The following is a 13,816-nucleotide window of genomic DNA, read 5'->3' on the forward strand; positions in this document are numbered from 1 at the left end:
ATTACAGCTTCTAGACGAGGCTTTCAAAAATGATCATGTAAAGTTAAGCTCCCAAAGCAATATGTAGGCACCTAAATTGGTGGCCTGATTTTCAAAAATGCCAAGTACCTAGCCATTCTATTTGACTTCAGTAGGAGCTTCTGTGCTCTCAGCACTTTTGAAAAAAGCAGGTAATTGATTTAGGTGCTTATACATAACTTTAGGAGTTTAATATAGGTGTCTTTGCTACCTGTATAGTCTTGCCATTTAATGTTTCACAATTTTCACCTGGCCATACCTTCCCTAATTTGGAAATTAAATTCCATTTGTTTAAAAGACCCCTGCACAGATTAATTTTTAATCCCAGTTTTTTGTAATGGTGCTGAGCATGATCTAGCCTTGTCTATGCTTGCAGTTAACAATGGCTTCCGCTTCATGTGGCTTAACATCCACTGGCAGCAACAGGAATTTTTTCTAGAGTAGACTAGAATGTAAGGATATAAAGACTGTTTCCCTGAGGTGGAGACGCCATGAATCTAATCGGCCTGCATTTAGCATTTAAGGCTCCAATTCAGCCGAGCTCGTAAACTTGTGCTTAATTTTAAACAGATGCTTAAATCACATTTACCTCAATGGGAGTTAATCATTCGCTTAAGAGCTTTGCTGAATCAGAACCTAATTATCTGTTGTCCAGAGAGAGATTGATGCAAAGGCCACTGAAGACAGTGGAAAAGTCTCCCATTGACTTCAGTGAGTTTTGGACAAAGTCTGGAAATATAAACTCCCTTCCTTTTTGATCTTTTCTTCATTTCATGTCTTGGTTTTCATCCCATTACTTTTGGAAAGGTTTTTGGCACCTATATTCTCTTTGACCTTCAATATTTCAAAACATCTGTCATTTTCCCTTTTGTTTTTCTCTTTTTCTAATGATTATAATTCCAGTTCTTAGCGCTCATTTATACACTCTGATTCACTGTCCTTGCATTAACTCACACTGTAGCATGGCAAGACCCCCCAACAACAAAAGTAAGGATTAAGGACCTTGACTTTTCAGGTTAGTTAAAATATACTGTGACTATATTTTCCTTTATATAAGTAAAACCAAGCATACAATATACATTATTTTCTAAGAGACCAGAACATTCCGTCAGGTAAACATATATTCTAGGCAGCTGTAAACCCGTAGCCCTATCCAACAAACTAGAATAGTTCCTTCTCCTGAGCCACGTTAGATTCTTGAGTAAATATGTATTTAAATGTTCATCAAAGTCCCATTTAAAATTTCCTTTCTCCAAAATACCAACTTATTATGGATTTGCAGCTTGCCAATATTTCTTTCTTTAAATGGAAGCTGGGTTCGAGTACACAAAAACATCCCAATCTAACGCAATAGCTCTATTTATTTTATTTTTTTCGTGAGTATAATTTTAAAATGGCTGGACCAAATTTTCCATACTGCTAGGAAATCAAAAATAAAAGTGTTCCAAGTTGAGACCTTGAATGCCTAACTTTAGACCAGAGGAAAATGCACTCAGTCTGAGTCATAAGGACTCTCAAGGGATGCATTTTAGAAACTTCAACTCAGCCTTAATTACAGCAGCATAAATGTGTAACTACTGTTAATATTTGAGAGAGCACCTTGCTGAATCTGTTAGTATTCCGCTGCTGAAAGAGAAAGCTCTTACAAACAAATTGCTTAAATGGATAAAGTCTTTTTGTATATAGTAAACCATTTGGTCTTTAATTGTTGAGTGGATAGCACCACATAATCCTGTAGAGCATATTAGTGACTTGATTGTTCAGTGGGGCTATGTCTCATTGCAGTGCTCTCAAACACTTCTCCAAGTCATTTGCACCACAAATAAGTGGGAAAGAGTTTGGAAGACACAAAGCTAGTAATAATGGCACAAATCATGAAGGCCTTCCTCAGTTTTTACACAGTCTTTAGACAGAATGCCTACTACCTTCAGGCTTTCAGTGCAAAAATGGCCATTTTATAGAAATTTCACAAAGTGAAATCTAGGGTGTGTGAAATCACAGAAGACTCACTTAGGGCCTGATCCAAAGTTCAATGAAATCAATGGAAAGACTCCAGTGATTTCATGGTTTTGGACCAGGCACTTAGATGGGAACATAAATAGACTTCAATGGGAGTTTTGTCTGAATAAGGGCTGAATATGGCCCTTCAGGATTTGGCCTATATTGTTTGTCAAAAAGCCACTTTCCAAATCAACAAGTACCAGCTTGCACAGTTAATTAGTGCACTAGCCATTCACCTCTTTTGATCTAGATTCACAGTTTATCTTATGCCATGAGGAATGCAAATCAGTGTGATGGTCTTCTCCCCAAAATGGCTGCAAAACTGGAATCAGTAGCTTTTGCTCCAGAGATGCCCAACTTCAGACAAGAATGGCAGTTGTGCTGCACAGCAGGACTGAGGTGCTTCGGTGGAGCTTTGGAGGACAAAGCTTTGCTTTACCCACCTTAAGCCTGCTTTAGTCAATGCTATTAAGGTCCTGACTTTCATAAGTGCTATGTTTACCCAAATAGTAACACTGCCATTTTATCATCACTTAGCAGCATTTGCAAACATGGAGTTCCACAATGCCACAAATGATCATATCTGTTAACACACACACACACACACACAGAGAAAGGGTTTTTTATTGAACTTCTGACAACCCAATTATGTTTTGGAAACATTTCCAAGCTTAGAACCAAGTTTTGCTTCACAACCAACCTTCTGTTTGGCATTTTTAGCCAGCACAGAGCCAGAAGTGGTTTCATAAAGTTAACTATACTGCTGGATTTCTGACATGTGGAATTGCTGGACAAATGTGTGAGTTATACACTTGAGACTAATGGGATTATCTTTTTTTCACTGCATGGAACTTCTCCATTTCCTGACGTGTCATAGGCAGCAGGATTGACAGGGCCCTGAAGCTGAGTATTATAACGCACAGCAAAGGAGTTTGATAATGGGCGGACATCCCACCACAGCAGCAGAATTGAATTTGTAGCTCTCTACATCAATTTGTTCATTCTCACTGGTCAAGTTCCACAGAAACTCTGATCTATTACTTGGTGTCAGGAGCCCAGCTTGAGGTATCCCAGCAGGCTTGAGAGGCAACTTAGCAGCCTCATGATCACTACATTGAGATCTTGTCAATTCTAAGGACTTGTCTACAGAGCCCTGCAACGCCGACCATGGGGGTGTGAATTGCAGAGAACTCTAAGGTGTTGCACTGTAACTGCCCTGTGCAGACCCTGCTAGCCAATGTAACAGGTACCTAGTTTGCCTGTATGTAGTCCTGTGAACTATGTAAACGTGAAGTAGATAGCTAGTCCTATTTGAAACAGGACTACATTACTGTCAACTAGGTACCTTTTAGTTCATGCTATCAGGGTCTACATGGGACAATTAAAGTGCAACCCCCTGCCCACACTGCAAGGCTGTGTATACAAGCCTGGGCTTCAGATGGAACTCTCTCTCATGTGCCGGGGCCATGAATGGACACTCTCCAGCGGGCAAGCCTGGGAGGCTCCATAATCCAGAGAACTCCGGTGGCCACTGATTTTTCAGCCTTTTCCACCAGCCATGCCACATCTTCTACCTTTTGAAACTTTGGCCCAATTAGTCTTGTCTATTTCATTTCTATAATGATACGATCTATAATTCACTCAGGCAGACTTTACAACTAATTATTAAACATGCATATGCAGTATACATCTTTAATAGCTTGAAGCCTTACATTACACTTTTTTCCAACATGGGAAACACATTGTTAATGAGAAAATAAATCCCCTTCCCCTTTGCTCATGCTTTTTGCTTAGTTCAGATGTTAGGATGAAGCAAAACACAACCCTCTTGTAATCAGCCACTGTGTGTACACAGACTGAGAGTATTATAAAAGAAATTAACTTAAGATAAAGAGTAACATTTCTACGACCAATTTCTACAACTGTCTACAACCAATGAAAATTCACCAGCCACATCTTTGGATAGGAAAAGAAAATCATGTGAAAGTTCTGAGGGATAAAAAGAAAAGGGGCTTTTCCAATGTCAATATGCATTTCAATTCAGGCCATATCAAATAATATTCAGTGATCTGTCAGCCTGATTTATGACATGAACAAGGTGCTGCCAGACTACCAGTTCCCTGTACTTGGGAGTTTCTGTGCTGCTCTTTCACAGTTCAAAGGGAAGAGTCATTCAAAAGCCCTGTTATGGTGCCTAAAGGGACTTAGTGTAAGGGAACCCGGGAGATAGCTGGCAGTAATCTGCTATGAAAAAGAGTAAACGTAGCTTGGCAGGAAATGCCCGGAAAATGTGAAGTAAGGAAAGAGTGAAGCAGAGTGAAAGCCAAGGCTGTGTTTATGGAATGAAGCTTAAATTATGGCAGTATCAAGTCTCCTCCAAACCAAACCAAACACCACAGAGAGGGAAACTGGCTCTAAATAAACTCACTGCTCTGTTAGTGACTTCCTCTCCTGAGTCACTTACTATCCTGGGCAACAGGATCACCTGCTGTATTAAATATACAAGTCTATATTTTTATTTCGGTTTATGGTTACATTCTCATTCAGCTTTATTGCTGCTTGCTAGAAGAAGGAGCTGCAATTAAAATCTATTTACGTATGTAAAGGTGAAATGGGGTCACATAGTTTAAAAAGTATAATTGATTTGATTAATGTCCTAGACATTTTATCAGACACATTAATAATAAAATCTCAGAAAGTTGCAACTGAATATTTGTTTCACCATACTTTGACAAAATCTAAATAGAAGTGTAATTGACTTTAAATGTACAGTATTATCTATGGCTAAGATTCAGAAAAGAATTTAGCAACTAAATCAATACTTAACTTGAAGCATATGCTTAAGTCTCACTGAAGTCAATATGCTTAAAGTTAAACATATGCTTACATGGTGCCCGGAAGAGGGACAGTCTTCTGTATAGTAAGCTAGCTTGGATTTCAGCCATGTCACTAGAAAAGTTGTATAAGAAACTTCTACTTCTGGAAAATGTATTACATTGCAGGTATGAGGCATGTGTATATAAATAAGGGTGGACAGGACATTAAGGCCTGATCTACCCTGGGGGGTAGGGGAGAGATTGATCTAAATTATGCAACTTCAGCTACGTAAATAACATAGCTGAAGTCGACGTACTTAGATCTACTTATGGCGGTGTCTTCACTGTGGTAAGTCGACGGCTGACAAACTCCCCTGTCGACTCCGCCTGTGCCTCTCACTCTGGTGGCGTACCGGAGTCGACGGGAGAATGCTCAGCGGTCGATTTATCATGTCTAGACTAGATGCGATAAATCGACCCCCGCTGGATCGATCGCTGCTCGCCGATCCGGTAGGTAGTGTAGACAAGCCCTAGGAGAAGGAATTGTTATGGCCATAACAAAACAGGAACTCAAATTCATGAATGAAAAATAGAGCAGTTTAGGAAAAGTTAACTATGTAGTTTAGACCTAACCCAGGGTTTGATCTCCGTTGAACGATTGGTGCTTCCCTGGTAGGTAGTTCAAATTGACAGTGACATCAGAGGCAGTGGAGCTGTAATATCAGCACTTTTGTGAACTGCTACAGAGCAGTTTCTCCAGTCTACTGGCCACAGGCATGATTTCCCAAGTCCATCAGCCTCAGCCCTGCATGTGTTATTCCACCTTTACTTTTGTAAGAGAAGAAGGAATCTCCTGCCTTCTGCTCATTTGAATTTACTCACATCCGTCTTACAACATTATTTTGCAATTATTTATTATAAAAACTTATTTCACACAGGTGTCTGGTTTCTGGCTCCCCCAGCAATCTCAGTGCCAGAGAGCAGATGGTAGCATTTAGTTGCCTTCTGTGCCTGCATGCATGAAAATGTCTGAAGACCCTGAGCTGTGTGCTACCTAGCTCAGAGCAGGTCTAGATGACCTTGTGGTTAGAACACTGGCAGCCAACATTTCCGTACACTAGCACTCATGCTGTTGCTCCAATTCGGAGAGCTGAACTGGCAGTAGGAAACAGTGGAAAATTTTAAGAAATTAAGTCTAATGTAGACCAGGCGAGAGTGTGCAATGGCATTGTAAGCTACTGGCCTGTCTCCTCAACTCAGGAAGCATTAAACACCACACTAAGAGTCTGTTTAGGCCCTTTCTTCAGGGGACAGTTCAATATTGAAACACAAAATCAATCAAGGTCATACAAAACAACCATCCCTCGACCAACCCAGGCTGCAAGGGCTCAGAGACTTTCCCCCTTGCACATCCCCCCACTCTAGGGCCTGCCACAAAAGACAACCTCTTTCCTGCAGCTCTCCTTCAACTGTGCTCTTTCAGCCCTTTACAGCAGTCCCCTGGTCCCTTCCAGCTGAGTCCAATAATCCCTTCACCCAAGCCCAAACACCTGTTGTTAAAAGGGTCTCTATCACTAAACAGGCCCTCAAAGGTTCAGATCACCCTGTTACAAACATCAGCACATGTGCAACACATCAGAAGCATATGTATGAATGGACTGGGTCAGGCTAGTTCTTTTGTGTCATGTATGAAACAAATCAGTTCTGTAAATAATTCATAATGATCAAAAGGGTAAATCCTTTCTGCTGTATTTGGAGGTGCATTAATGCATCCGATGAGATCTCAACTAGGTGCAGAGATACTGCTGAATGTTTCTAGAACTTTTAAAATACGTGGATTAGAGGAGTCACATAGTTTTCTAAATATTTATTCTGGTTCCCTTAGGTAATCAAAGATCTGTACAATTTTAATCGACTTGAGGAGGAGGTGCTGGAGCAGAAAAAGGAGGGTGATGGTCTTGAAGTTTAAGCACATAAAGAGTGTAGGGTCTAGTGAGCCAGAAAGCTGAGGGAGTGAGAGAACACACTCAGAAAATAGTAGCTGGGGGTGTGAATTAAAGGGGGGATTAAAGAAACAGAGACACAAAGACTAAGGGGTACTAGCAATGGGATATAAAATGAGAGACTATTCCCTGAAAGAGAAGCTACTAAGAGTGAGAAAAAGCTGAAAGTCATCGCTAGAAAATTCAACTCAAGAAGATCTATGCCGCTCAGGGGAAGTTACACTGTTTATTAACAAATTCATGCTCTTTTAGACACGCCAGAAGACACAGATTGATCACTTCAGTTAGAAAGTGTGGCCTAATTCTCCTTCCATTTGCACCAACATAAATCAGGAGTAGCTCCAGCCAAGAATGGGAGTTACTTACCCCGCAGTGGTAGAGTATTCAGGCTCCATTGTTTTGCTTAGGACCAGTTTCAAATCAATCATTTGGCCTTTTAAAAATAATATTTACCTTCACAGGCTGATACTTTTACCCTGTTGAGGGCCTTTTCTTCTTTATCCTTCCCTTTCAGCCCCAGCCCATGGGCTACTGCTAGCTCCTGAGTGCTGAACACGAGATCTATGAGTCCATTCAACAGGCTAACTTCCTGGTGGGATTTCTGTTCTTGAGCTTTTTTCACCACATTGTATAGTTTGTTGGGGTCCACAAGCACCTGTGAGTACCTCTCTGGGTTATCAGGATCAACAATCAAAGGCTTCACGTATTTACCCTAGAAGGATAAAAGAGAACAGAACTAGAAATAAAAGTGAATTGGTAATTCTTGTGCTTTTAGGCATTTCAGTAGCTCTTTGCAGTGCGAAATAGATCTTTTAAAAATAAAAAGTAATATAAAAGCTAAAGAAATGCAGGTGAGTAAAAGAACAAAGATCATTCAGCTCTACAGAATTTTCAATTGCTACAAAAAATATATCAGTTCAGATTGTAAGCTATGTACATTTCTGTAGCTCCACTGGTACAGGATTGAGTTTTAAAATCAATGTGTAATTTCATAAAAAATAGGCAAGCCAAAGTTCCTTCCAATTGTTACACCTTTGAATGCAACCACCACAACTCTGTAATCATTAGAAATTCAAAACTGACATTATTCATTGGGAAGAGAGATCTCTTTAAGTGTCCTGTAATATAAAACAAACAGGGAGGGACAGAGACCTTCAAAATATAACTATTTTGTAGATCTGTCTGATTTTCTAATCAATTTTTGATATTTTTCATTTGAAGTATTTACATCTGATGTCATTCCAGATGTCATAATTCTGTAATTACAACTAGAAAGGAAATACATAGGATTCTGAAAAGCTCTGCAATTCTACAAAGGCCAACTAATAATGCTTGCCTACCTAAATTGTAGATGCACATTAGTAGTTGATCAGATTTAAGAATTTTTCTTCATTAGATCTGAATACTATCCAAAACTATTGCAGATCTAGATGTTACTCTAGATCAGAAAAATCAGAAAGAAATTGACTATGTATTTGCCAATTTGATAGATAAAAAAACAATTTTATTTGGAACAAAACCAGACCCTCTTATCATGTTGTGCTAAAACTCATTTATATTCCCCTCCAATATATTTAATAGGCAGCAATTAAATCTTTGATCTGCCTTTCACTTCACTGGCTTACCAGTCTTATAATGAGACTCTTATTGATTTGTTTTTTGACCTATGCTCATGGTGTCTGTAAGCATGACTTGAAAGCAAATGCAGAACAGGAGTTACATGATTTTTTAGTTGTGAGTGGAAAAATTTATGAAAATCATTGATCATTACACATCCACCATGGAACATTAATTCTCATTCTCTGTTACATGTATTCTCAGCCTGCGTATCACAAACAGGTCCAGGGGGTCACAGTCACCCTCCTTTTCTTTATGGGTAGATAGGAGCGGTGGGAGGAGGCGGAGCGGTGAAGGGCCTTTCTTCTGTTGTAGCATGGGGTTACAGTATGGAATGATCAAGAACCATTGATCTACTGATGCTGGTCTTCCAACACCAAGGCAAGTAGGCTTCAGATATTTTTAGTAGAGACAGTATTTATCATGTGTTAAAGAAGATGAGACCACTGGCAAAACGAAGAAGGCTCCTTGAATCAATAACAGCTATTCCTTGACATGGAGCTAGAAATTGGCTGAATACAGATCATGTGATTGAGCAGTATGAATTTGACCAGTAGATTGCCTTCTCCCATTTCAGCTGGCCAGCAGTCTAATCCTCTCTCCTCATACTAAGACCTCTCATTTAATCTAGTTTAACTATTGCAACTATGCAACCACTACAAGAAGGCTGAGGTTGGTGCAGCACAGTACAGTTTCAGGCTCTGATCCCAAACCCACTAAAGTCAACAGAAAGATTCACATTGACATTTATGGGTTGTGGATCAGACTCTTAACGTCTAATTGTAGGACATTCAAAATGTTGACATTTATCATTAAAAACCCCTCTCTTTACTAACTGAAATATAACAAACACCAATGTTTGGGTGCAAGCATAATAAATAATAAATAAGTTTTCATTAAAAAAATATATAACTGTCCAATTTAGATCTAGCCAGATTCAGTGTGGGTGGAAGGAGTGGTACTTACAGGGTAGATAATACTAACTGACAGTGACCTCAGAAGCAGTGCAGCAGTAATATCCTCATTTCAGTAAACTGCTACGACCAGTTTCTCCAATCTACTGGCCATAGACATGATTTCCAAGCCCATCAGCATCAGCCCTGCACACAGTATCTCACCTTTTCTTACATTAAAGTAGACAAAATCTCCTACCTTTTGCAGATGAATTCTCTTATGTCCTTCTTACAGCATTGTTTGCAATGATTACATGATCTTATTGTAAACAGGTGACTGGTTTCTGGTCTCCGTCCTTATTCCTAAAGCACTTGGATGGCCTGAGTCTGAGATATCGAAAAGATTACTAAGGCTCTGGGATGAAGACTGTGTTTGACAACTTCATTCTTCTGACAAAACTGAACTCTCTGCAATAAGGGTAAAATTTGTCTGTGCAGGAGACAGTGCTTTCTCAGGTGCTGGTCCAAGCCTCTGGAATGAACTTCCACAGGAATAAGGGCCATCACAAACCTCACCACCTTCTGCTGTACGTGTAAGGTTCATTTTTTAAACTTGTACTCTAGCAAACAGCAATTTGTGTGTATGGACATATAATTATTTAAACAATTCCAAAACAAAGCACTCAACTGCATGTTTCTCCCCCTGGGGAGAGGACAAGAGAACAAACGTGTCAGATATTAGACGTGTTACTTAACACGCTACTGGAAGATGTTCAGGTACTATGGCAATGAGTGTGGTATAAGAACCTATATAGACAAGAACAGACAGATGTGTTAAGCCACACACTCTTGGGGAAAGACCATGGAAGATGAAGACAGCTATTGCTTTTTGAGGCATTAAGAGAGGAGGCCTAAAATATTCTCCTCTCTCTCTTGTATCATGTTACCATGGTCAATAAAGCATTTACTTGTTAATTTGCCTCTGATCATTGTTGCAGTTTCTCTGAGAAATCATCATATGATTATAAATACATGAATTGAACCATACTTGTACGAAAAAACAGGTTTAGGTACCTGGGATTGTTTCTCTAATTTCTGTCTTGAAGTGTTTTCTTCATGACATTCAAGTATTATTGATGAGGAAAAGATTTGGCTTTGTAGCTTGAGGTGTGATATTATATTTGAAATTAAGAGAGGGCCTGTCTCCTGCAGGAATATCCACAGGAAGGAGCAAAAGGGCAGGACATCTATGTAAATTTTACCTCAGGGAGACATGTCTGATCCTTCCATTGGGAAAGGAGGGTTGTCACCCACTTGCACTGGTGCAGGGCCCCCCATTTCCCTCAGATTCCAAAATGGTCAAGGCCACCCTAGTAGAGGGCCCTTGATTCTGTACTGTCTGTAGGTCAATGATGCTCCCTCCAGCAAGATTCTCACAACATAGAGGTGATCTTTAAGAGAGCCACACCATGGAGATGGGCTGCAGAATTATCACGGCACCTGGAACTGTATTATTTCTCTGCCACGAGCTCTTCAAGTACTCTGTGCCTCCTTTCCACAGCTTTATGCCCTACCCCATTTACTCCTCTTCTAGAATATAACCTTCCCCCATGCGGATCCCAGCACTCAAGAAGTGTCCCCTTCCTGGTCCATAAGAAGAGGCTGCTGAATCAGCCTTCCCCTATCTACGAGAGGTAGAGGGTATTGGAATACAGAGATGTCCTCAGCATGCAACTCAAGAGGGTCTGATTGGACCCAACGTTATTATGAAAGCACTAATATACCATGAACAAGGAGACCACTTAAGTCACTGCCGCAAGTTTCAAATCTTACACATTTTACCAAAATATGGATTATGTGTATAGTTGGAAGGATTAGATTTTTATCGATAAATATCAGTAAATGTCAATTTCACCACACATACAGGTGAAAAAAATGTTGCCATCCATAATTGAAATTTACAGAAAGGTAAAGTAAGAAATATGCTGCCTAAGAGCTTAGAGTTTGATTTAAGGATATTTACTTCATATATTTTGACATCTGATGTTGACAATTTGTGATTTTAGGGTTATAAAGCTTTAACTTTTTGAATCTAAACATCTACTGTCATTAAATAATTCTCTGACCCTCCATAATTTCCTGCAACTGTAAAAATTTAAGATTGATAAAAAGTTAAAAACAAAACATTATCCATTGAAATTATATAGAAAAAATGAGATCTGCCAAGCCTACTTATGGGGGGTTGTTTTTATATTTGTCTCTCATGGAATTATGGGACCAGATTTTGCTCTAAGGGTCAAACCAGAGAAGCGCCATTAATACCGATGTATTTACTTCAGACTGATACTGATATAACTCAGAGCAAAATAATCAAAGCCCCTAATCTTTACTACTTTGGCTGAAGTTATTCACAGGAAAAGCATTTCCTTCACTTCACTTTGTGACTCCTTGTTCTGTTTTCACAGGGTGGGAGGTACCCACGATCCTTTGCCACTTTTTCTGGTCCACAGCACAGGTGCCTAGGTCTTGGAGTTCCAGTCCTTTTCTCTTCAAAGTTCTCTTGACAAAGTATTTCCATTGTATGCTAGGTCTTCCACATCCTTTCCTGGTGTTCTCTTCCTCCCATGCTTTGTTTGATCGTCGTTTTTCACCCATTCTTATCACATTTCTAAGCCTGCCTCAAACATGTGCTTTCATGACATGCTTTCATGCTGATGATGCTAATTAAAAAAATAATGCGTCAATTAAATTTGTGATTGAACTCCTTGCGGGAGAATTGTATGTCTCCTGTTCTGTTTTACCCACATTCTGCCATATATTTCATGTTATAGCAGTCTCGGATGCTGATCCAGCACATGTTCATTTTAAGAACACTTCCATAGCAGATTTGACAAAACATAAAGCAGGTACCAATGTGAGATTTCTAAGGATAGATACAGCACTCGATCCAAGGTTTAAGAATCTGAAGTGCCTTCCAAAATCTGGGCACTGAATCTGAGAGGGATGAGGAGTGAAGCCTCCTTTCAGAAGTCTTAAAAGAGCAACACTCCGATGCGGAAACTACAGAACCCGAACACCAAAAAAGAAAATCAACCTTCTGCTGGTGGCATCTGACTGAGATGATGACAATGAACGTGCTTTAGTTTCCTCTACTTCGGATATTTATCAAGCAGAAACCATTATCAGCATGGAGGCATGTCTTCTGGAATGGTGGTTGAAGCATGAAGGGACATATGAAACTTTTGTGCATCTGGCATGTAAGTATCTTGAGATGCCGGTTACAACAGTGCTATGCGAATGCCTGATCTCACTTTCAGGTGACATTCTAAACAAGACATGGGCAGCATTATCTCCAGCAAATTGTAACCAAACTTGTTTGTCTGAGCGACTGGCTGAACAAGAAGTAGGACTGAGTGGACTTGTAGGTTCTAAAGTTTTACATTGTTTTATTTTTGAATGCAGTTATTTTTTGTACATAATTTTACATTTGTACATTCAATTTTTATTATAAAGAGATTGCACTACAGTACTTGTATTAGGTGAATTGAAATATACTATTTCTTTTGTTTTTATCGTGCAAATATTTGTAATAAAAATAAATTATAAAGTGAGCATTGTACACTTTGTATTCTGTGTTGTAATTGAAATCAATATATTTGAAAATGTAGAAAATATCCAAAATATTTAAATAAATCATATTCTATTGTTGTTTAACAGTGCAATTAATCGCGATTAATTTTTTTAATCACTTGACAGCTCTACTGTCTCTATATACATTGGATGGAGGGGCAAATACCTGTGAGTGTGAAGAGCTATTTAAGGACAATGTTGGCACAAGAACAAGTGAATATAAATTGAACATGAACAAATTCAGGCAGGAAATTAGAAGAAGGTTTCAGAGGTGTGAGGTTCTGGAACACTCTCCAAATGGGAGTTGTGAGCATCAAACAATGTAATTTGTTTTGAGAGCAAGAGATGGACACATTTTTGAGTGCAATTGTATGATGGGGTTGTCTGGGTTGGTAGGAGACATGGCTCAACAGTCTGAGGGATCACTTCCATTTTATGTCCTGTGTTCCTCAAGCTCACACTTCAGGATTTCAGTTGGCCACCAGCAGGGGTCCCCCAGTGGATTCTGGGAGGTTTTGTTTAAGTCTCCTTCCTCTGAAGCAACAGGAGATGGCCGTGACTAGAGATGGGACTTGGGGGAGGGGGGCACTGAGCATTCTCTCTCTCAGGTGCTTGGCTGACTGGTTTCTTGCTCATATGCTTGCTCATATGCTAACTGATCACCATATGTAGGTTCGCAAAGGAATTTTCCCCCTGCTCAGATTGACAGTAACCTTGTTGGGGCAGAGGGTCTGTAGGTTTGGGTCACTTACAGGATTATCTGGGTATATCTCATTTAATCATTTCCCTGACATTGTGGCAGCTTCGGGCACTGGTGCCCTCAGTTCCTCCTGTTCTC

At 39.7% G+C, this 13,816-nt stretch overlaps 1 protein-coding gene across 3 annotated transcripts in view; it reads right to left on the bottom strand.

Annotated features, from left to right (window-relative positions):
- LOC142071023 (uncharacterized) overlaps nucleotides 1-13,816 on the bottom strand; it is a 103,991-nt gene that overhangs the window by 11,501 nt on the left and 78,674 nt on the right. For all 3 annotated transcript variants that reach the window (XR_012666977.1, XR_012666976.1, XM_075125201.1), the window contains one exon: nucleotides 7,292-7,550. Coding sequence is in view for 1 of the 3 variants with exons in the window: in XM_075125201.1 (XP_074981302.1) it covers nucleotides 7,292-7,550 (259 nt within the window). In the remaining 2 variants the exon portion in view is untranslated. The remainder of the gene's footprint in view (nucleotides 1-7,291; nucleotides 7,551-13,816) is intronic.

The sequence above is a fragment of the Caretta caretta genome, chromosome 2, assembly GCF_965140235.1.
Source record: "Caretta caretta isolate rCarCar2 chromosome 2, rCarCar1.hap1, whole genome shotgun sequence".
In the NCBI taxonomy this organism is placed as follows: Eukaryota; Metazoa; Chordata; order Testudines; family Cheloniidae; genus Caretta; species Caretta caretta.